The sequence below is a fragment of the Esox lucius genome, chromosome 22 (genome assembly GCF_011004845.1).
Source record: "Esox lucius isolate fEsoLuc1 chromosome 22, fEsoLuc1.pri, whole genome shotgun sequence".
NCBI lineage: Eukaryota > Metazoa > Chordata > Actinopteri > Esociformes > Esocidae > Esox > Esox lucius.
Window position 1 is genome coordinate 12,881,209 of NC_047590.1, and position 24,689 is coordinate 12,905,897.

At 40.4% G+C, this 24,689-nt stretch overlaps 1 protein-coding gene across 1 annotated transcript; it reads right to left on the reverse strand.

Moving 5' to 3' along the window:
• Positions 1-10,986: 10,986 nt before the first annotated feature.
• Positions 10,987-19,488, reverse strand: LOC105019784 (sodium/potassium-transporting ATPase subunit alpha-1). Its single transcript, XM_013139872.4, has 21 exons — positions 19,327-19,488; positions 18,961-19,086; positions 18,632-18,691; positions 17,523-17,726; positions 17,291-17,404; positions 17,066-17,200; positions 16,535-16,652; positions 16,184-16,452; positions 15,642-16,085; positions 15,246-15,438; positions 14,955-15,130; positions 14,729-14,865; positions 14,056-14,206; positions 13,780-13,948; positions 13,526-13,680; positions 13,283-13,406; positions 13,045-13,190; positions 12,055-12,185; positions 11,783-11,884; positions 11,382-11,473; positions 10,987-11,259 (listed from the first exon to the last, which is right to left on the reverse strand). Exons 1-21 carry the CDS (start codon positions 19,336-19,338, stop codon positions 11,231-11,233), a joined length of 3,087 nt encoding a protein of 1,028 aa, XP_012995326.3. The 5' UTR covers positions 19,339-19,488; the 3' UTR covers positions 10,987-11,230.
• Positions 19,489-24,689: the final 5,201 nt, after the last annotated feature.

Below are 24,689 nucleotides of genomic sequence, written 5' to 3' on the forward strand. Positions count from 1 at the left end.
ATTAACTTCAGTTGTAATTTCAGAGACAGTCAGGTAAAACTATTATTGGCACTCTAGATAAAGATGTGGGAAATAAATAGTTCAAATGCTGGGCTAAATTGTATGTTCAAACAAATGGGAAAATTATCCCATTATATACTTAGACTATGGCTCAAAAAATACATGTTTTAAAGGAATCCAAATGAATCTCTACCAAATCAAAACCTTCCATGATGCTCTGTTTCACTGGGTTATGAAAATGTGGAAAAAATGATTATAAAATCCCTTTGGGAAGGTCTCAATTGCACATCCTTTGCATGATCTCTCTTCATCGCCTTCATCATGCATGTTGTAGCCACATTTCTAGGATGGTTTTATAAATCTTGATCAACCTAAATATAGCAACAACATGATTACCATAGCAACTAAAACAAGAGCAAGAAGATGGGGGTAATACAGCAGTTCATGAAAACTAAATTAAAAAGATAAGTGCTGTATTCACATGCTTGTCAGAAACAGGAAAACCTAAAACCACGATCCGCTAACCAGTTAGCAATTAAAAAATCCCAATGCCCTCTAGTCTGGACATAGTACCTCAGGGGTGTCTAAAACCGATGTATCAGTGCCACAAGTTGACGTGCGAATGTCAGAAATGGTTTCCTATCTTTGTAAAGCTCTGGCTTCTCCTTGTGGTAGGTCAGATGCCTGTGAGCTCAAACGTCGTGGTTTGCTGGATGCCCTCTCAGCACATATGTTGTTGTGAATACTTTCTGGTTGAGCAAACAGTGTGATATCCAGGAGACACATTTTCATCTAATTAGACCAAAAGGATCCCGAGCTTCCAGAAACCCCATCTCATGTTAGACGTGATCCTAGCATGTGCAGAATGCCTCTGGAAGCTCTTTTGTTTCCAGGTCGACAAGAAATCCATAAAAAGTTAGATTTGCAGCCCCTAGGCCACTGCTCTGCTTATAGCACTGCTTTAGGCTATTGTGCATTTCACACTGTTTTTATATATTACTTGTATGTCATGGACCTCAACCGTATTACATGTTCATGTCATCATCATTATCATCAGTCAACCGTATTACACCTAAAAATCTATTGAAGCTCTGACTTCTATGATGCTAGCAACCTACTTATATAATGGGAGTTTGTCTTTAGCATGCCTTTTGTTTTTACCCCCAAAACTACTCTCCATCACCATGAATTTCAAAACAGGCATTGAATCCCACTTCTACAGTATGTTTCATATAGTCTTAATCAGAAATATATTTAGTACCTATATTACTGATGTAGTTACGCAACTTGAATAACCAAGTTTTGATTATGCCTGGAACTGGCCCTGATATATGGTGCTCAGTGACTGACTTTTGTGTTTCGTGGAAAGAAGATGGAGAGTACGTCCATATTACTTCTTGTTTCAAGATTAATGCATATAAATGAACTTTTACCCCACAACACAATGACACATTTATTCTGGTGAGTATACTTGCAACAACGTCCCTCCCTGTAGTAGGTTTTGAAATGGTGTCTGAAAGTACCAGTACATAAGATTATAATGTTGAACTTGGTTATAGCCTAATGATGATGATGGGATTCTGGTTTTTTTTGTGCTACTTAGCTACCGAAACAAATAGGCTAGCTTATCAAAATTATGTGTGTGTGTGTGTGTGACATGGCTGGTTGTGTTGAGTAGCCTGCGGCCTTCCTCATGATTTGTTTTGTGGTTCAGTCTACCCACCAACTATTAAAAAAAAAACTCTTAGCGAATCTTACTTTTCTCTTTGTGACACATGGTTGGGCTACTGTGTGGGCTACGTTTGTAGACTGAAATAATAATTGAGCCATAATCCACATGATACCTACCAGCACAACATGAGTGCCATTCTGTGTGTTATTCAACTATTATCCATTACTTCAAAAGGCATTTTTTCATCAAGTTTAATAAGATCTGTGTTTTGTGTTCACTTACACTGCCTCACCTTTTTGATGACTATGTAAATATCTCTGAAGAAGGTGACTTTATCAAGATCTTATACAAGCCTATATTCAGCAAAAAGAAAATTGCCAAGTGAATGTATGAACATATATAGACAAACGTCACCTTGTGCTAAAAAGATTTAGATGAGTTTCAAAACGCAGAGGCTTATAAGCCTAAAAGAATCACAGAATGTATTTCTATTGAATCAAAATATCAACTATGAAAGAAATGAATGGTGGAATAGCGCAAAGAGTCATACACATGTTTTGGTGCAAGGTTTTGTGATGACTCAAACTGATACTATTTCAATCAGTTAAGATATGATACAAGCTGTTATCAACCTTTTACATAAAATGGGGCATATTAAATGTTTTTCAACCCTCTGTGGTGAGACCCTAAGACTGTGCCAGTGTGTATTACTATGTAGTTACTTGTTTATATCTACCTTGTTTTTTTGGACCAGTGTTTATAGATATCTTTGTTACATCCTGGTGTGGTATATCTGGTTACCTAGTCCATTTCTCCCAATCTCGTCTATGTTAGCCAGAGAGTACAGCTATTGTTATCTGTGTAATATAAGCAGATAGTATTTCAGCTACATACAATATGCATCCAAACTGAACTGACATGTTTTCAGAAACAAGTTTGTTTGGTTAACATTTCTTTAAAATTAGTGAAACTGATGTTGTAAAACTGATGTTATTGGAAATGTTGCCCAACCACGTTCCTAATGACTCATCTTTCTTTTCCTCATCAGTGGTGTTACTAAATCTTAACAGGCCTCTGCAAAAATAAAGGAACTGGTCCATCACCTCCGAACAAGTTCTTCTGACCAAAAGGAAAAACAAGTGTCAGTTTGTCCCTTGAATGTAGATGTAACGCCTGTTTCAGATACAAGACATTGTCTCAAATCAGGGTTATGTATATAGATTTCGCCGTAATTAGAAACTAAGCACACCTTTTTCAGTAGCCATTAATTTATAAAACCTTATACCCGTCTGGTGTTTCGATTCTTTATCACAAGCATTCTCAGAACTAACGCAATATTGAGCTTGAGTGTTTAAAAACTCTGTGGTTTGGCTAACCCATTCATTCTCTCTTGTCCCATGCAACTACTCGCATGTTTTGATACATTTTAGTTTGGAAAAGGAATGGCTACAAATACAGGCAATGTCAGGACGAGGACCACTGCACACATAACTCCACAAATAGCACTATTGTCTGCATACAGCCAGATATGGTATATATGACTTTAACATTGTTCTTATAACGCCTTGTTCTTATAATGACAGAATAAAGAAAAAATAATAAAGTGAATGAAATGACAGAATGCTGAGACAATAAGCAGAGTGGACGTAAAGTTTAACTTGGGGAACAATGTGGGTGCGATGTGCATGCACTCATTGCGCGCTGCCAGCCTAGCGATTGCCTGGGGACAGGGTTCGGTGCGTACTGTGCTGGAAACTGAAAGCAAACGTCTGGGAGGTTTTAATGTAACTTGGGGGTTGCAGTGAAGTGAAGCCTAATCATTATAACAATTATTATCTGGGGAATATCTGTCTGCCTTTCTTATTTGAGCTGTGAAGACAAGAGTTTTGTGGTGAATTATTTAATTTTTTTGTTTGTGCTATTCAGGCCTTCACTTGTGCTCCCAAAATCCCAACAGGTTGCACAGCAAAATACTTGGTTGGCAACACTGTAGAGCTCTGCTTTATAGCACTTGGTTATTATTACATTGTTACTTGTTCTTTCTCTGAGCAGTTTTGTAAATGTTTAAGTGTTTATGTTTGATTAAACTTATTATTTTGTCTTATTTATTTGAGTTATTTGAGATATTTAGTATAACAAAGCTCCATAAGATATCACATTTTGCTTTGTAGCACCTACAGACAAAACATTATAAGATATTTTTGATTGATATTTTCCATTGAGCTTGATTATTTTGTCAGGGACTAAGCCTAATCTGTATCGGCAAAACCAGCCCTATGTGGTTTTAGGATGCCATGGTAATGCCAGCGTGTTGAAAATATTCTCAATGGAATTAATACATTCATAACTATGCTTTTCGACAGTTAAAGATTTTAAACAATTCTTCCTCCAAAGGAAATTTTTAGGGGCTACATTTTGTGAAAATACAATTTAGATTTTGTAAGGCGGCCTGTGGATAAACACATTCTTAGCTGGTACTCAGCGGTGGAAAAGCTTCCAAAGAGAGTAGAGGCTAGGCGAGTACAGTCAAGCCAGTACCATGCAGTGCAAAAGCGCCACTTGAGTCTGGAGGTCCAGGATCCAATGCTCTGCAGCCTTCTGCCAGGTAAAAGATTGCTTACCTTCAAGTTACGTTCAAACCCTACACCCCTAACTACATTCTTCTTTCAACTACCTCGTCTCATGGCCATCCCAATGTTAAGACCATTCCTGTTCAAGTGTTTTCCGAAAACCTTAGAAACCCAACCTACTAATTATTAAACTGAAGATGTTAAGGAGTGTGTATGGCTTGGGCATGGGTCCTTGATGATATTCTGTGGACTTTTAGCAAAAAGCAACTTGAAAGTGTTTGTCTGAATTCTACTTGAAAGGTTACTCTGTCGTATAGAGACTTGTGGACAGACGGGGAGAAAGCAGCACACTTGAGCACAGTGTGTGTGAGTGTATGTTTGTGTATGTGCATTTTCAAAGAGAGAACTAAAAATATCTCACATCCTATAAATGAGTTGCCATGGAAACTATCACAATCCTGTCCCCAAGGAGCAAACGATAGCACAGGCTTCTCTCCATCTGCACAATGCCCCCTAGTGGGGAAGAAATACCCCGCCATCCATTGTATAGACCATATAATTAAGGCTTGACTTTATTTATTCATCCCGTGGACAGATAGGTAAGCTCAGTTTTGCATTTGATCCATGCGTAGACTAAGACAAAAGCAGACTCCTGTCTTTTACTCTATATTTTCCGTCCTGTTCCAGTAAGCATTAGATAGAGGATCTACGGGGAGAATCTGTTTTCTGCGATTCCCCAGTGGTCTTTACAATGTCTGTCACCACACCCTTCCACCAACCCCAAACCATTAAAGCCAATTCATTTTTGGGGTCAGGAGGGAGTAAGCTGTTCATCTTCCAGGATCTGTTTCCTGTGTGATGGCAACATTTTGGCAGATGTATACTACACACAGCATATTTTGGTGCAGTTTGGGCTTACCTGTAATTTGTTTAGAGACATAGTGTTGCCTAAAAAAACGGGTATGTTTAGTGTCTACAGGGCAGTCAAGAGGAGATATTCATGCAGCAATCAAGTTACTGAAATAGACGGTTGTTTAGTCTCAGCATTCAGGTTAGCAGAGTCTAAACTCTGCAGTCATTGCTCTTTTCTGTCGTGTTTTGCTGTTGCTGCTGTGTTGGTTTCCTCTACTACTAAGAAGTGAAAATCTCTCACTGAAAAGAACTGGGCATTGTTATGGGAAGAATGGAGAGTGGTTTTTAAAAGACTGGCTCTTTATATTACATTAACATAAAACCCTGTGGGTACACTAGTGATGGGGTAAAAGTGTTAATGGAAATGTAGCATTTGAGTGGTTTCTACACTACAATAATAAGTGTTGACAGGGCAGGAAAAGAGATGCAAATGAAGACATCTGCACAATGCTGTGACTGTTAGGATCTGTTGTTTTTGTGTGTTTTTGTTTGTTTATCTTTTTGGTCTTAATGGTTTGTATTTTAATTCATGAATAGAAGCACACCCTGTATATTATCTGTGAGACCTTTTATATTTTTCGGTCTGTTTTTGTGTTCAGTAGGAAAATATTTGACTAGTATTCAAAAGAAGGCCTAATGGGCATCCTTTGAAAATTATTTCAATGACCTTTCAACATTTGTTTTCACTAACTAAAATCTGGGATCCAACATTTAAACAATAAAAAAGTGACCACCCGACCTGTATTTTGAAAAAAAGCTACAGGATTGGACTGTAGATAATGTAACTACTTTTAAATGTGTATTCAGACTAGACCATACATGCTATTCAAATTGTACTTCAACCATGTGTTTATGATATACAGCATTATTAACGTCAAAAAATATTATTTATTCTGTTCTGTTGGTTTATGACAGTTGAACAATGCTAATGAGGAATGTGTAATTTATGTTATTAAAGAATCAGTTGGGTATATTGTTACTTTACTTTACCATATTTTTGCTGTATATATATTTTCTTCTTAATTTTCACTATGTAGGTGTAGTGTGCTAATTAGGAATTTGTAATTTATGTTATTAAAGAATCAATAGGTATATTGTAACTTTACTTTAACATAATTGTGCCGTATATTTTTCTTCTTAATTCTCACTATGTAGGTGCAGTGTGCTATGCCACCCTTCCTAAGCTTATTACACTCATATGTATTGATAAAATTCAACAATTCTACCAAATTGCTGCAAGTTTACATATATTATTATGTATAATATTGCTATACTTGCCATACCTATAATGTTCAATACTACTACCCAGATTGCTGCTAGTTTACAGTACTCTTTTTAAAGTGCTACTAGTGTACAGTGTTATGTATATTATTGCTTTATTTTATTTTTTTGGCAATATTTTTTCTTATGTATTTTTCCTCTTAATTCTCACTACATAGTTGTCGGGTGCCATTTCACACAAATTTCATTTTGCAGGATGACGCTGTGTTGTTCAGTGCATTGGACAAATAAACCTTGAAACTTGAAACTACTAATCCAGCGATTGATGTAGAATCCTAAGGATTGCAAGACAGAATCAAGAATCATTTTCAGAAAACATTAAACATTCCATGAATCCACACCTTAGTTATTACTGAATATAAAGACAGTTTGTAGCTTTCCTTCTCAACTTCTTTCCTTTTCCCTTGAATTGACTGCCTCATGTATCATTGAAAACCTTAACTGAGACCTTTGAGTCTGTTTTTTGTTGACCTAGTGATGACAGTAATAACCCTCCCCTGCTCTGCTGCTTTCTCTTTCTCTATTGTTGTCTTTTGCAGAGAGTCAGTAGGCTGGGAGGGTTGTCAGTGTTGATCAAGTGCACCTGGGCCTGGGGATAAAGGTCCTGGTTCCCTATTTTTCTGAAAAACCTTTATCCATGCTGACACTTTTAGTTTGAGTTATGGTGTCAGTTTGTGTTTTTTCTCACGTTTGTCCTCAAGTTATTTAATACATTTTCCAATTCGTCAGGTCCTATGATTTTGAAGTCTGGGTAAAGGACACTGTTTTTGGTAAGACGTTTTCTTTGTTAGCTTTTTGCTATTTGGCTAGGGCTATTAGTTTAGGTAAGGCAATTGGAGGTATATATGTAGCTTGGATGTGTTTGGCTAACACTTATGGGCTTATTGGTTGCGCTGGTTTGTTTGGGATCTACTTGTAAATAATTGTAAAGCATTGCTTTGTGACCTATTTGTTGGTCATGCGGTTGTTATATTGCACATGGGATTTTGACAGTTTGTGCTCTTCCCTGAGTTAATTAATAAATACCTTCTTTTCTTCTACCTGAAATTTCTTAGAGCTGGGTTGTGACAGTCACCATCATCTCACATGACCACACCTCTCATGGCTAACGTCTAACACCTAGAATTTCATCTTGTGAAATCGCTAGATGCCAGCTCTGAAGCAATCCAAAAACAGGAGAGGAAATATGTAGCAAAGTCTGCGCGGAGTGTGTGTCAGAAAGGTATACCACATAACTTGAGATGTTTCACCAGTGCAAACCAGCCCACTAATGTTGTTCATCTACTTGAGTAGTCTGAATAGGCTGTGTGTTCACCCGATTTAATAGGATGCCTGGTATATTAAACATATTGATGGTTAGCCAACACATTCAGTTAAAAAATAAACTAAGTTTACTTCATAAATGCTATCCTTCCCATTCTATATTAATGACAGGTTTAGACTGACAGTGAAATGTTCATTTACTTTTCCAACAGTACAGACTTAGAATCTCATACGTATAGTTGTGCTCCAAAGTTTGCATACCCTTGGAGAATTTGTAATATATGAACCATATTTAAAGAAAACATGAGCGAGCAGGCAAAAACCAAATTTTATTTCTCATGGGATTCACATTCAACATAACAGAATGGCACAATCATAAAAAATGACCTGACCCCTGTTCACAAGTCTGCATTCCCTTAGTTCTTAATACTGTGTGTTGCCCCCTTTAGCATCAATGACGGTGTGCAATAATAGTAATAGTAATAGTTGTCTATGAGGCCCCAAATTCTTGCAGGTGGTATAGCTGCCCATTCGTCTTGCATCCAGGTCATGCAAAGTCTTTGGTCGTCTTGCATGAACCGAATGTTTGAGATCTCCCCAGAGTGGCTTGATGATCTTAAGGTCAGGAGACAGTGATGGCCACTCCTGAACCTTCACCTTTTTCTGCTGTAACCACTGGAGGGTCAACTTGGCCTTGTGCTTAGGGTCATTGTTGTGCTGGAAAGTCCAAGAGCGTCCCATGCGCAGCTTTCGTGCAGAATAATGCAAGTTGTCTGTTAGTATTTTCTGATAACATGCTGCATTCATCTTGTGATCAATTTTCACAAAATTCCCCCTGCCTGTAGAGCTCACACATCCCCAAAATATCAGTGAGTCACCACCATGCTTCACAGTGGGGATGGTATTCTGTTCACTATAGGCCTTGTTGATCCCTCTCCAAATATAGCTCTTATGGTTGTGACCATAATGCTCTATTTTGGTCTCATCACTCTAAATGACAGTGTGCCAGAAGCCATGATGCATGTCAAGATGTTGTCAGGCATATTGTAACCAGGCTTTTTTGTGGCATTGGCACAGTAAAGGCTTCTTTCTGGCAACTCGACCATGCAGCTCATTTTTGTTCAAGTATCGTCGTATTGTGCTCCTTGAACCAATCACACCATCTTTTTCCAGAGCAGCCTGTATTTCTCTTGAGGTTACCTGTGGGTTATTCTTTATATCCCGAACAATTCTTCTTGCAGTTTTAGCTGAAATCTTTCTTGGTCTACCTGACCGTGGCTTGGTATCAAGAGATCCCTTAATTTTCCACTTCTTAATAAGTGATTGAACAGTACTGACTGGCATTTGCAAGGCTTTGGATAGCTTTTTATATCCTTTTCCATCTGTATAAAGTTCCATTACCTTGTTACGGAGGTCTTTTGACAGTTATTTTCTGCTCCTAATGGCTTAGTATCTAGCAGAGTTTATCTATCTAGACACTAATTGCAATTTAAGCCACAGGTATGTGAAATTCACCTTTAATTGCCATTTTCACCTGTGTATGTCACCTTGTGTGTCTGTAACAAGGCCAAATATTCAAGGGTATGAAAACTTTTGATCAGGGCCATTTGGGTGATTTCTGTTATCATTATGATTTAAAAAGGAGCTAAACAACTATGTGATAATAAATGGCTTCATATGATCAATATCCTTGAATTAAAGACAGTGTTTTGCCTGATCAGTCATATTTTCAAAATCAATCCCAAAATTTGACAATTTCTGCCTGGGTATGCAAACTTATGAGCACAATCGTATATTATACCAATAATAAAATATTCAAAAGATAGATTACAGTGTTTCCCAATCCTGGTCCTCGGGACCCAATCAGATGTGTGAGTGCTAGGGCAAAAACTAAAACATGCACCCCTTTGGCTCCCGAGGACCAGGATTGGGAAACACTGAGATAGAAACATGTATAACCCAAAGAAATATGTACACAATGATGACATTATAATAATAAACAATGACAATAGCGTGAACATGTAAAGGGAGTTCTTTTGTAAGTGTTCAGTGGTGCATGGAAGCTGAGTTATACTGTATGTAAATACAGGTGTGGGTAACTTGACAGAAGGCTCAATAATACATAAAATATTTAAATGTGGAGAATTAACTAACCCGTCAACAATGTTCCACTTTTTGGTGCGGAAAACTGGCATTATTTTGTATGGCATTATTTTTCTTTGTGTTGTTGGGTCTATGAACATCTATCCACCAACATTTATAAGTCCATCTTTCTCACCTCGTTAACATGAAAGTGTAGGACCCACATGTAACACAGAACGGTACAATTTGAACTGCAGTTCTATGTATAATTAACATATTTATCATTAAGTAATAATACATTTGTAGGTTTTCGTCTTGGTCCCAGTGATGACCTTGACAGTAGCAACCTGTCAGGATGCCCCCAGTGGGGCCTCTGTAGAACCTTTTTGAGGATCCGGGGCCCTAGGCACAGTCAAGCTGTTTCCTAATTCTTTTGTCATGCATGTAGGTGTTAGGTTGGACTTCATATCCCACTCCCCTTCAATCTCATCCTTGTCCAGTCTCTCCCTTTCGTGTAATCCATGATCCACTCCTTTGTCCTTCTGGAATTCAGGGAGTGATTGTTGTCCTAGCAGCACAATGAAGATCCCTGACCTCCTCTCTATAGGCTTTCTCACTGTCATACGTGATCAGTCCGATCCCTGTTCTGTCTTCAGCCAACTTGATCACGGTGCTGGCGTGGCTCAGCCGTGCAGTCATGGGAGAACCGAAGGGGCCCCATTTTGAGTTTGAGTGCTGTGTGTTGTGTTGTTGCCTACCCTCTCCACGTTTGAGTGGCCCATCATGAAGTCTAAGGGCCATTTGCATAGGGGATTGTTCGAACCCAATTCTTATCAATTATACATGATGGTAAAGAATTTATACTGTAGACAATATTTTTATCACTTAAATGTTTAAAAGTGGTGGTTCGCTGTTCTTTATTATATACATAAAATAATACATTTAAATTCTTGTTCAGTGAATGAAGTATTGCAATGAAGACCAAAATATTCCATATTATTTGAGGATCTGTGGTTTAAGACATCTCAAAAACCAATGTGACTTGGGACAGAGCACAATAAATTACCCCAAAATGAGAAAATAACTAAAATGCAAGTGGTTTCAGTTAGGGGCCTTAGTTAGTTCAAGCTGCTGCCTCGAACATACAAAGCCACTGCTCTCTCCTGTCAAATAAAGCATAAAGAATACCAGAAAAACTGGGGGAAAAACAGTTTAGTCATAGACATAAATGTCAATTTAATTCAATGAAATCCAACAGAGTCTTGGGCATTAAGACTGTAGTGATGTTTATTCCAGTCAAGTCAACGCAGTCAGCAAGGCCTCAGTGCAGCTCAGTGCATCATCACGTGGTTCATTGAAATGAATTTAAATGCAAAATATTGAAATGTAATTTTGTTGATCGAGATGCCGCGGTAGAGCGACACTGGGTGATCCTGGAAGCCCCTCGGTCTCAGTAGTATGTTTCCTGTTCCACCCAGCCTTAAAGAAATATTCACAGTGAGATTTCGAAAGGTTGCCACACAGTAAGTCTTTGTGACATTGTCATGGAGTCTGAGAAGAAAGCGACTTTGATGTTCAAGACAAAGTCCTGAAAAACTTACCTCCTGGGTTCCGACGCAGGATGTATCTCCTAGTCTCATCATAGAGGAAGATGAGCAGGGAGTAAGGTAAGGCACAGAACCACCAGCTAGGCCTGAGGAACGAGAGGAAGACATTTGAGTCAAATGAGAAGAAAAGGCAATTATGAAGAGAGAAATAAACTAACAAAAGCAATTAACAGAGAGCTAAAGCACTCACGGGGGCCCCTGAATGTCAAGTGGCGTTTTATCACTGTCAGATTGCGTTTGCACTTCAGCTGGCTAGTGAAACTCAACTGACCCTGAAGCTCAGACCATCGATGTCTCTGCACATTTTAATATCAACCCACTGGACCACTCATCCTGACCTTTGTTCCCAGCCTAAATGCAGACGACGGCACGGAGAATCTGAAGGGTCAACTCACTTGAGCGGGTACATTCTCAGGGCAATATCCATCCCAGGGCAGTAAGACAGGAAAAGAGCCAGGGCAGTCTCCGCAAACAGGCCAAAGATGAGAACACGGTTCCTGAGGTAGGAGGAAGGAACAATATCATTCTCATGGGTTGCATGCAAGGCTGCATGACACGGCGATGTGTTCTGGGGGGGGATGTCAAAACCTGCAGTGATGGTCAGGATGAAGAAAAAGCCAATTTAAGACCTGGGGTAAAGATCATGGACATTAGCGGGTGTACTCACTTCATTCCCTGCTGTATGATAGAGTTCCTCCTGGTCTTGCAGATGATCAGATCAGCCCACTGCACAACTACAATGCTGGCGAAGAATGCTGTGTGGCAGGTGAACTCCACAATTTTTCTGTGTTCATATGTCTGGGGGATGGATTGCCGACCACATGTGGAGAGAAGGTTTTGTAGAAAAAAAAGGGAGAATAAAGCGAGAATTTACGGATTTATTACATTGTAACATTTTTGTAGTGAAAGATGATTGAATACTCTGACTGACACCATGTGCCTTCAGCCTGTGTGGAAGCTGCACCGAAAGTGGGTACTGAATAAATAGTAGTTCTGGAGGATCGGTCACGATCTGTTTACGAATCCCAAAGCAAGTTAGGCTTCAGACCTGTTTGTCTCTGACTTCCTGATGGTGACTAAGATGCTATAGCATTCTCACGGCCCATTTTCCTCCGCTGATGATCCCAAATGAAAGCTGTGCAACAACCCTAATCCAAGATTTTCCTGATACTGTGTCACATTTATTCATGACCTTTTCAGATGGGAATGAAATTCATAATTTTGTAATTTATACTAATTAAAAATAAAATAAACACACTTGGTTTGTGTTTTGACGCAAGAGCAGTTAGCTCCTTATCAAACATCGAATGCACATTGACTACTTCTCACTGGAAAAGCTGTGTAGGTGATTTGCAGTTTTGCACATGTGCAATAAATCCCTTATTTTTCTCTCTCCAGTTGACTTTTTCCAGCAATTTCTTCTCCCGTTTTCTGATTGGCTCAATGCTAGTGATTCATCAAGACAAAACGCAAAGTGCTAGATAATAGCCACGGGTAGCTAACAAAACACAGCATGAGGTGAGTAACCGATCATAGGGAAAATGAGCGCCAAGTGGTCGCAAGGTCTACAAACGCCAAAATGGGAATCGGCTTGTCATTTCAAAAGGAACTTATCAAACATGGCTAGCAGTAACCCATATAACACAAGTGTACTCACCCACTGCTGGCCGTAGCTGTCCTCCATGTCGTTTACAAACTTGTTGTCCCAGTTCATACGCATACCAAGCAGATCCATGGGCAAGAACCCGTTCTCAGCCAGAATCACAAAGTATGTGAAGAACCCGGCTGTGGCCTGCATCATACCTGTGGAGGGTATAGAGGACAGTACATCGTCAAAAAAAGGATCTGATTGGAAATAATAAAATAGGTTAGAGTCAAAGCAATTTGACTCTTACCAATTTGACCATAGGCTATGCTAATAAGTCTCTCGTTGACCAGTTTGTCTGTTTTGGAGTTTCTCGGCTGTCTTTTCATGATGTCGTTCTCAGCTTCTTCATAGGCCAACGAGATAGCAGGGACCTTGAAAGGAATAATGGGAGAGATCATTCTTATTAGACCAGTCTTTGGTAATTGAAATGTATCAGAACATGTGATCATATTTGATTTAAAGGTGGAATATCCACATCTAAAGGACCCACCATGTCAGTTCCCAGGTCGATGCAGAGGATGGTAACAGTTCCTAGGGGCAGTGGAATGTTGGCTATGATGAAGAGGAGGAATGGTGAGATTTCTGGAATGTTACTGGTCAGGGTGTAGGCGATGGACTTCTTCAAGTTGTCAAAGATCAGACGGCCTGATGGGAAATAGATGGGTGGGATAAAGGGAAAGTCAGGGTGAGGAGAGAAGGATGTAGCCCAAGCAGGTCAATAACCATCATTATAGCTTCTCGTACCCTCTTCAACACCAGTAACGATGGAGGCAAAGTTGTCGTCCAGGAGGATCATGTCAGCTGCCTGCTTGGAGACGTCAGATCCAGAGATTCCCATAGCAACGCCAATGTCAGCCTTCTTTAGGGCAGGAGAATCATTCACTCCGTCACCAGTCACAGCCACAATGGCCCCCTGAGGATGAGCAAAGAGAATTGTTCACAGATCTTGGCAACTTCGAAAATAAGATGCAGTCATTCTTCCTGATTTTTTTAGCCTGGATTAATTAAATCAAATGTTACCTGGCGCTGGCAGCCCTCCACAATGATCAGCTTCTGCTGAGGAGAGGTTCTGGCAAATACAATCTCAGTGTGGTGGGCCAAAATTTCATCCAGCTGTTCACTGGCTAGGTCTTTCAGCTCCCCACCATGGACAACACAGGCCTTGGCATCTCTGGACAGCACAAAGAAGGAAAATAAAAATATAAGCTACATTCATGTGAACATTTTGTCTGTCTTTATAATATTTGGACATTTGGTCCAGCTTTTAGCCCAGATCTTAAAGGGATAGTTAATATCCCCCGTATTAAACTGTTTATCGCAAAGATTTTAGGTCTCGTTAACGAAGTTGCTCCACTGATTCTCCCATAATACGACTCATGAGAGGCAGAGGTATTGTCCCAATTGCAGAGCAGGTAGAATTTAATGAACAGATACCCAAGGTCATGTAGCCAAAACTGCCAGAATCATTTTTCCAGTGTGGTTGTGTGGTTGTTTCAAGGAGCACAATACGACGATACTTGAACAAAAATTACCATTCTGTCATGACCTACAGTTGAATGTGAATCCCTTACGAAATAAAACATGTATTTTGTCTGCTCACTCATGTTTTCTTTACAAATGGTTAATATATTATCAATTCTCCAAGGGTATGCAAACCTTTGAGCGGAACTGTGCACAACAAACAGCAACATACCTTGGGTTGACCTCAGAAACTGGGATTTTCAGACGAGCAGCGATGTCCTCCACAGTCTCGTTGCCCTCAGAGATGATGCCCACACCCTTTGCAATGGCCTTGGCAGTGATGGGATGATCACCAGTGACCATGATAACCTAAGTGAAGGAAGGCAAGTGCTCTGAATTAGAGGCCTGAACACTGTGGCAGTTATGAATGTTTTGAGTTTAGTCTGATATGGTCATACCTTGATTCCAGCACTCCTGCACTTGCCAACAGCGTCAGGCACAGCTGCCCGAGGTGGGTCAATCATGGACATTAGGCCAACGAAGCACAGGTTCTCAGTGGGGAAGTTCACCTCTTCACAATCAAACTCAAAGCCTTCTGCAAACTGGTCATCAGGCAGCTGGAAATGGCAGAAACCTGAAAGGACACAGTTTAAAAAAAATTACAACATGTTCAAGACCATTAATTCTGTTAAAAACTCAGTGAATACCCTTGGATGAATACTTTTCAATACTGGCATGTTTTTACTTACCCAGCACTCTCTCTCCCAGTCCTCCCAGCTCTTCGTAGGCATTCTGGAAGGATTCCTTCAAATCTTCATCCAGGGCCTGTTCTTTTCCCTGGATCAGGATGGTGGAGCAGCGGTCCAGGATCCTCTCAGGGGCTCCCTTCATCACCAGCAGGTGTTTAGACTCTCCGGTCACAATGTTCTTATGAATGGAGAGCTAGTGACGGAATGAGTATTTGATCAGATTACACAATAAAGTCTCTAGGTAATGACCAGTTAGTCCTACTGTGCCTGAAATATTATTATTAGGCACAAAAAAGGGTTAGTGGCTTCTTCCATTTACATTCTTTTTTTGACCAAAATGATCTATGTTAAACCCTTTGTTATCCCAGAGATAGTATACAAAGTGTATGTAGTTACCTGATATTTGTTGGTGGAATTGAAGGGAATTTCAGCAACCTTGCGGTACTTTTCTCTCATTTCTTTGACAGACCCACAGCACAGCTCAATACATTTAAGCAGGGCAGACTCTGAAGCATCACCAGCCACATCCCTCTTGAGGATAGGAACATTGCTCTGTTCTGCCAGGAAGACGGCACGGTTACACAGGCCAGCGACTCTTGCCAGGGCAGCCCAGGTGGGAGAGCTTCTGTCAAAGGAGGTACCACTCTGGTTCTCTGTGGTGTCGGCCTCATGGATCTGGTTGTCGAACCACATGTGAGCCACGGTCATTCTGTTCTGGGTCAGGGTTCCGGTCTTGTCAGAGCAGATGGTGGAGGTGGATCCCAGGGTCTCCACAGCTTCAAGATTCTTCACCAGGCAGTTCTTCTTGGCCATCCGCTTGGCCGTCAGAGTCAGACAGACCTGAGACAGGAAGTCATATCAGAGGGTTGATGAATTAACAATGAGACAGTGGTTGTTGGTCAGAAGTGTTTGTTAAACATGATTTCATCAGCACTCACAGTTACAGTGGCCAGGAGACCCTCTGGTACATTAGCAACAATGATTCCAATGAGGAAGATACACGCTTCCAGCCAACCATATCCCAGAATGAGGGAGAGAATGAAGAAAGACACGCCCAGGAAGACAGCCACACCGGTGATGATGTGGATGAAGTGTTCAATCTCTACAGCGATAGGCGTCTTCCCACCTTCCAGACTCGTTGCCAGGGAGGCAATACGACCCATGACAGTGTGGTCACCAGTGTTGATGACGACACCTCTGGCAGTTCCTGGAAAGACATAACATGGAGAATTGGAACTTTTCAAGCAATTTTCCCTATTCAGTCATTATGGCTTCAAACAGATGTTTACCTTCAACACAGTTGGTTGAGAAGAAGGCAATGTTCCTGGTCTCCAGGGGGTTGTCATTGGAGAAGTCCGGAGAGCGAGTCTGGGGCTCGGATTCACCAGTGAGGGAGGAGTTGTCCACCTGAGTGGGTGGAGAGGAATGCATCAAATGAATGAGGAATGACACATTACTTAAACTGCCCAATGCCTCCAGATTTCTATGAAATATTACCTATTACCTAAGAACTTATTATTTTATTAAGCATGTTAAAAAGCAACTTTTCTGTGTAGGAATGATTGAGGTGCAACCCAACAGTATGATGTGGTCTTATAACAGTGATTAAACATGAAAATTAATAAATGAAAATGACTGCTTATTGGCCATCTCATCCTTCCCTAGACTGCTAATTGGCCAGATTATACTCGTCAGGAGGATGATATTTGAGGTATATATCTTTTTTTTTATAATCCCTAAACTTTGGCCAAAAAATTACAACAGAATATGCATTTTTAAAAGGGCTAAATGTTACATGGATTTTATTTTAAAGAACCAACCTTGCAGCCGCTGGCGGAGATGACACGCAAGTCAGCTGGGATCCGGTCTCCTCCTTTCACCTCCACTAGATCTCCAACCACCACTTCTTCAGCATTGATGTTCTTCTTCTCACCATCACGTACAACTAGAGCTTGCTATAAGGCAGTTACAAGGATTACACTCTATCTACATAACAATAAGATGGAATTGTTATGAGATTTCTTTAACAATGCAAGGAGTCTAACCTGTGGGACCAGGTTCTTGAAGGAGTCCATGATCTTTGAACTCTTGGCCTCTTGGTAGTAGGAGAAACAGCCAGTGACAATGACAACTACTGAGAGTACAACACCCAGGTACAACTGCAAAAAATTATGTGCAATAAGATTATTAGAATATTAAAATTAGAATTAAGTATTAAAATCCCACCAGACCTTAGAGGCTTGTTCCCAAATTATTTCCAGATTCAATTATTCTCACATTATCATTGGCAGGCTCCTCCTCTGAGACGGCCTGGATTGCGTAGGCCAGGAAGCAAAGAATAGCTCCGATCCACAGCAGCATGGAGAACCCGCCAAAGAGCTGCCTGCAGAACTTCACCCACTCAGGGGTTGTGGGGGGAGGGGTCAGGGTGTTGGGGCCATCACGAAGAAGGATCTCCCTAGCCCGAGCCGAGGTCAGACCCTGGGTAGGGATGAAGGAGTGAAAGGCAGGGAAATGTAGTGAAGGGAAAGGACCCGAGAGTAGGGCAATACACAGAGGTAATAATTACCGATGGAGCTGAACACATCCTCTGTACCTTGCGTCAGCAAGAAAATCTTGTCTGGCAAGATAACCACATACCACACCGTGCCTCACCCATCATAACCACGTAGAGCTCACTGCTCCCAATGTTCCCGTGTGAATGTGCCCCTTGTACTGGAAAGTCCCAGGATCAAATATCAACAGATCATTATCTGGGCTTCATCACCAAAATAGTGTTTAGCTGGTATCCCTTCTGCACAAAACAATGTTTAGGACTTGCATAATTGTTCTCCACACAAAGCTGAAGAAATTGCAGATATTCACTGTTAAACCTACAAAAACGACTTGTTAGAACATGTTGATGTGATCCCACGCGGCTGAGTTGTTGTGATCCTGTCAAGGCCTTTGTTAGATTCCCACAGACTACCTGTATGAAAATTATTGTTTTGCATTCACGACTGTAAGTCTCTCTGGATAAAAAACGTAGTTGCATATGAATGTTTTTTACACCAACGGATAATAATAATCTATAAGTGCGTTACATGAGCACACAATCTGAAAATATGCATTTCGCAGTGTAAACTTTCCCTGGAGACAGCATCATAAACTTTGAAGGTATGATTAGTTCTACTCATGACATTACCTTGTGCCGTAACCTACGCTACTTTAAATCATCTAAAATGACACATGACAGTCACTCTGAGGGCCACATCCAGACAGGAACATTTTAGTGTTTAGTGGGCAAGGTGTGGCGGTTTAGTTAGCTTGACCAACAACTGGTAGTCCGTGTCATAGAAAGGAAGGGAGACATGCACACACTCTTTCACTCACATTCACTTACTCACCCTGGCCAAGTCTGTGCCGTATTTCCTGTGAAGTTCATCCAAGGTCAACTTGTGGTCATCCTAAATCAGATAAGAAAAAGAAAGAGAGAGAAGGAGGGAGGGAGGGAGGGAGGGGAAATAGAGACGGAAAGCAAAAAATAACAATTGCTTGTTGAATTAGGGAGTTCTCAAACATTCTTTGAAGCTGTGTCAATGTATCTATTCAAATAGTGGCCAGCTAACTCCAGTTCTTTCATGTGAACATTGCATATAGATATAATAATGTGCATTTTCTGTTTCAACAATATTATATGGACAGAATGAAAATAATTATAATAAATTATTCTCACCAGGTCAACTTCCTTCTTTAGCTCATCCATATTCTTCTTCTCCTTTGCTTTCTTCAACTCCTTCTTGCTCCGCTTCTTGCCATCGTCTTCCGAGGTTGCAGCCAGCTTGTAATCATCTTTCCCCTTCTGTATATCAGAAAGTATATTAATTTAATGATGAGAAAGTCTACCTCTTTCCTAATCAGTACAATGTTATGACTTCAGAAGCCATTAAAACAGCATGCAGCCATAATAGAAAGCAAACATAATAATAAACATTTTCCAACTATAAACTGCAATAACCAAATCACAAAAATATACCTAATCCTGATTCTCAGAAGTGTAAACTAGAAAAGTGTAAACCTGAAAAGTGTAAACCAGACTTACTCCGAGCCCCATTCTTGCTCCGTTCTTGTCCCAGGACACTCAATCCCAGTGGTTTGGAAAGTGGCTGTATTCGCTCCTTATTCCCAACCTGTTACACGTCTGTACCCGTCACTCTCCACGACTCAAGGAGCCCCAGAGCTCTCTGGATAGCTAACTCAGGTTATATACCTGACTGGTTTAACTACCGAGGGGAGGTACAATAGAGGAATGAAGCAGGTGAGTGGAGAGGGGACATGGATGGGAGGAGTTGGGGAGAAGGAGGGGGATCTGGGACATTTTATTAATTTATTTATTCAACCTTTACATGAACATCAAGGTTAATTTGACAGCAAGCCCAATGAAAGAATAATCTCTGTAGTCACAGTAATAACTAAGACAATGAAAGAATAAGAAAGACAATGAATGAGTAGATATATTTTTCTCTCACTCTTTAGTACTTACTACAGTGTCTCTTGTCAGTTGACTTAAATAAAAGCACACTTGATGCACACTTGATTCATTAAACAATTTTAGGTACAAAGCACACACACAGGGTAGTTATTACCTGTGTCTACTACTACTGTTCCCTGGAGGAGGAAAATGAGGTAACACCTTACTATGGGAGTCGTGCTCTCACGACTTTGACAAACTCGAATCATGCCTGACAAGGTCAACGAAGACTGTGCCTTACTGTAAACTCCGCCTTTCTTAGGGTAAGACAGAGGCCCTGATTTAGTCCTTAAATTCCGTAACGTGCTTCACTGAGCCCAGGAATGGCTGGCTCAGGGTTAAACTGGTGTCATGTCGTGTTTCCTTCCTTCAGTGAACAGCAGTTGTAGTCATATGTTCTTGAAACGGTACATCCCACTAACACCTCACATACTAACCCCAACTTATACCGAATGAGACTTTAAACCTACAAATACGTGGTCTTGTGGGTATTGTGCAAGCTGTGTGCCGCTTAATTACCCTATCATGGAGGGCAGGTGGTGTCATATGCCAGGAAGAGGCGCTGCTTAGAGAGCTCAAAAGACCTGTAGGACATAACTACGACTTTCAGGGCAAAGGAACCCTTTGGTTGTAATGTCTCCATACGGTTTTCCGGGTACAAGATGGAAGTGGAGGTTCCCTACATGTTTATACCAGGCCAACACCCTGAGGGAGGGCCCTGGGCCTCGCGTGTGATGGGGCCCATTTCATCAAGGAGATTTTTGCATGAATGAGACTTCGGGGAAATGTGTAGGACAGAAAAATGAGGTAAAATGTAAATCATTTTAATTCTAAATTTTTTTAAGCTTAGGATGTCATCCACCGAACACTGAAAGTGAACAACTGTTTTATTTTGGCACCAGAGTTTAATAAGCAGTTGTCCCGGACGCATGGACATTCGTTCGTTTGGAGAGAGCCATTTTGGCCTCAGAGAGGCTTAATCTGTTGGCAGTAATAACTCTCTAGATTACTTTCTCTCTCTAACTGAGCGTGGTGGGTGTCGTCACGGGTACAGCCGCTGCTAACCCGCTGATGCAGGCAGCAAGGCACCGGCACTAACAACTGGAAAAACAATGTGAACTGTGGGTAAGAGAAAAATGGCTTATTGAATATTAATAAGCAAATATTGAAAAAAACTGATCAGTGTCATAGCTAACGTTACACAGTACCTTTTATTAAAGTATTTGCATTTATTTTGGCTCTATACTCCGAAGATTTGGATTTGAAATAAAATCGACACAATGAGGTCAAAGTGTAGATTCACATCTTTTATTTGAGAGTATTTTTTTGGTTCCATCAATTGGACATGCAAACAGTAATAAACCACATATTTCAGCACACCAAAGGTTTTGGGACAGATTTATATAATATCCAAATCATGCATTATGTTTGGTGTCTGGTTGCATGTACTTTGCTTGCAATAACTGCCTGAATTCTACTCATTGACCTTTGGGTTGCTTATTTTTAGGTCTTTTGACTTAATTCTCATCCTCAACAAATGAAAGGCATGTGCAATTGAATTTAAATCTGGAGATTAACTTGGCCAATCAGGAACTTTGCAGTTTTCGGCCTGGGATATCACCCTTGTTGCTATGGAAATAATTTTAGGGTCATTGTTTTGCAAAATGATGAAGCATCAAATGAGTTTGGAGGCATTTTCCAGACCTGGACAGTGAGAGAGTTCCACTGGCATTCATACACACCCAAACCTCAACACCCCTTCCATCTTTCACCATAACACCATCTTTGAAGAAATTTTCATTTACTCAAAATAAAAAATTACAAGTAAAAGTCTAGGGTAAAAGTTATAGGAATACCAGCTTCTGTCTCCTGAAGACCTAAATCTGGAAAAGAGGTTCATTTTCAGACAGACTTGGCTTTCCGAGAGACGCTGACGATTACTGAGTGGCCCAGTCCTGACAAAGTCTACGTCCTTTACATTTAGCCAAAGTAGACACTGCACTGTCAGATCAATATACTTTTGTCCTCCAACGACAATATAGCTGTTAGCGCAATTCCTTCACTGTCACCCTGCTTCAGTGTTTACATATCTGCTACGCTCCCCCCGAACTTGGATTACTTTTTCATGATTTTGGTCAAGTTCTGGGAGGTCATTAAGCTGAACCTAACAATGTGGTCTTTCTTGGAGACTGGCACTGCCAACACTACACGAAAACAGAACTACACATACAGTTTTTGAGTAGAACATGACAATATGATGTTAGGAACTCTCCACTTATTTTTAAACAGATATTACAACTTGCTTGACATGCTAATGTTGACTATGGTGTTATTCTATAGATAGTGTATTTTCAAGCAAACACACCACAGACGAAAAATACGTAATGTTCCCACTGTGTAACAATATACATCGTAACAATTTGCGGTGTTGGATGGGTTACTCCTTTAAGGGAACAAGTTCTTCTGTGATTAATTGCTGGTCTGCAATATTTCATAGCATCTCTTAAGTATGGCAGGTCTATTCGAACTTATTGCCAAAACAGCGTTGTTTGGAGTAACAGCCAAAGCGTACGGGTGGCCATTATGTGAATCTGACTATGTAGCCTTTTTTAGTTTGTTGGCAGACAAATTGAAGACATGCATTGAATGCATGCAATGTATTTGATCCTCTATGTTCAAGTATTATGGTGGCAGAATCATGTTGTGGTTATGCTTGTCGCCAGCAGGACTAGAGACCAAAATAAATATGAAAATCAAAGTCCAAGTGGAAAGTGAGAGGAATACCAGCCTCTGTCTCCTGAAATCCTAAACCTGGGTAGAGTTCTATTTTTCCACTGGATACTTGATCGTTTCAATGGCTAACACAAACCAGAATGTCTTTCCAAGAGATGTTGAAGATCACTGAGTAGACCTATCCTGACTGACCTAACTTTGCTTGAAAATCTGGGACAACATTTTTATAATATTAGTCAATGTTGGTCAAACAAATGCCATATAATATAACAAAGTATGTAACATTTGCTATCAATAATCATCAATAATTACAGGGTTTGGCTGACAATGAAGACAAATGCATTATTTACATAATTTCAAATTTAGACAACAAAAAAGGAAGTATGAATTAGAACAAATCAAGACAGAATGTAGCAATACAACTTTCTGTGACATTTGTAATGACAAGAAAAAGACAAAAAAAGCATTTAAATATTAATAGCAGCACCCTGGTGGCTGACTGGGAGTACCGGTATTTGGTTTGGTGTGGACAAGGACAGGTCATGTAGGTCGATGTACATAGTGTAGGTAGCTGGTAATAAACGGTAACAGCGCAGTATGTGATGAGTGTGAAGTGTGTGTATGTGTCTGTGTGTATGCAGGTGTGTTCATAGTATGCGTGAATGTGTGTGGAGTGAGTTTGAGTGTGTGTGTGTGGAATAAGTGTCTGTGGGCAGAGTCTAGCACGTGTGCATATTGCCAATGCTGGTGGGACAGTGCAGGAAAAGACATTTGCAAATCATTGACAAAATAAAATAATTTGTTAATCTTTTATTTGGCAGCCTTGTTCAGTCTCGTTTCCTTGTGGCTTATGCACCTGAGGCACTCGCACTTTGGATTTAAAACCAAACAATTACAGTGAGGTTGAAATTTAGCTTCTCGATACTTTTCAGGATAATTGTGGATGCTATGTAGAAATGGTAACACTTTTATTCATAATCCTTTTGTTTTGCACCAAAAGTATGATCAATTCCTTGGTGTTAATTTTTTCTAGGCATTGTTAACTACAAGGTATAACACATCTGCTTCACTGCTGCTTGTGCTACACTAACACATTTACCTGGACAACCTTATGTCAAAATGTGGAGGGGGGAATATTTTATTCAATTCAAATGTGGAATACACAACCCTCTTGAAGCTCATGAACAACTCGGTGCTTGGTGTTTATGAAAGGCAAACGTTTGCCTGAGTACTCTGGGTTCAAGGGCTTTTGTTCAGCTGTGAAACAGGCTAACTGGCCAGGTCACTTGGCACTGACAATGTTAAAGTCACAACAAGCCCGGGGAGGCTTGTCTATCCCCCAACCCTCCCCCATTTCTGGGCTAGGTGTGCAGGGATTCCTCCTTCAGTGGGACTCGGCAGGATATCAGCTCTCCCACCTTGGGCACACTTAACCAAAACCTTTAAAAGTAAAGTGGTTTCAACAGATAACTTACTATAATCGTATTATAAAAAAAAGAAAAGGAATTCACCAATGGAAACACTAATTATGTTTTTGTTTACAACTATCAAGTAACTGGTAAATAGTAATTAAATTAATAGTTTAGCTAAATGCAGTTCACTACGCCCCAACACTGTCAGTAAGATGTGGTTATTTTCCAAGCGGCAGGTAGCACTTTGTATGGCCATCACACGGGGCAGGTATCTCCTATCAAACACTGCCAAACGCACAGCCGTCCTAGAGCACAGTTATAACAAAACCTTGGCTATCAGGGCTTCCCCTGCTATGTAGCGGAGAGAGCAGGCTGTCATTTTTCATCTGAACACCCTTCTGTGAGGATTTGACCATCTGCTCTGACTCAGGTGGCAATGGAAGTTTACCAGTAAACTACTCTTATTTTGTCCTAAAGGATGTTGGCCCTTTTGGCGCCTATTGTCTATTATCATCTATGGCCCTGTGTGTGGCTTCATCAGCTGTAAAATATATCAAGTAATCAAATGAGATGGAAAAAATATGAATAAGTAAATACAGTATTTTGCTGCAAATTTGACTTTCTCTTGACCTTTTGGAAATGCACCTGAAGTGCTAAAGATCAACTAGAGCCACATTCTGAGCATGTATTCCCTATTTCCTCTTGGGCAGACCCATGACATGGAAGGGTTATAAACTCACTGACTATGTTGTACACCTGGTAACGAACATGGCGCTTTCTGCTGAACAT

Bases quoted from the DNA above. Each gene is read 5' to 3' on its own strand.
- LOC105019784 (XM_013139872.4), bottom strand. The intron at 17,201-17,290 runs GTTAGACTCCTT...ACTGCCTTATAG, and splicing joins TCAAGAACCTGGTCCCACAG to CAAGCTCTAGTTGTACGTGA. The intron at 15,439-15,641 runs GTAACTACATAC...TTCCGTCACTAG, and splicing joins ATTCCACCAACAAATATCAG to CTCTCCATTCATAAGAACAT.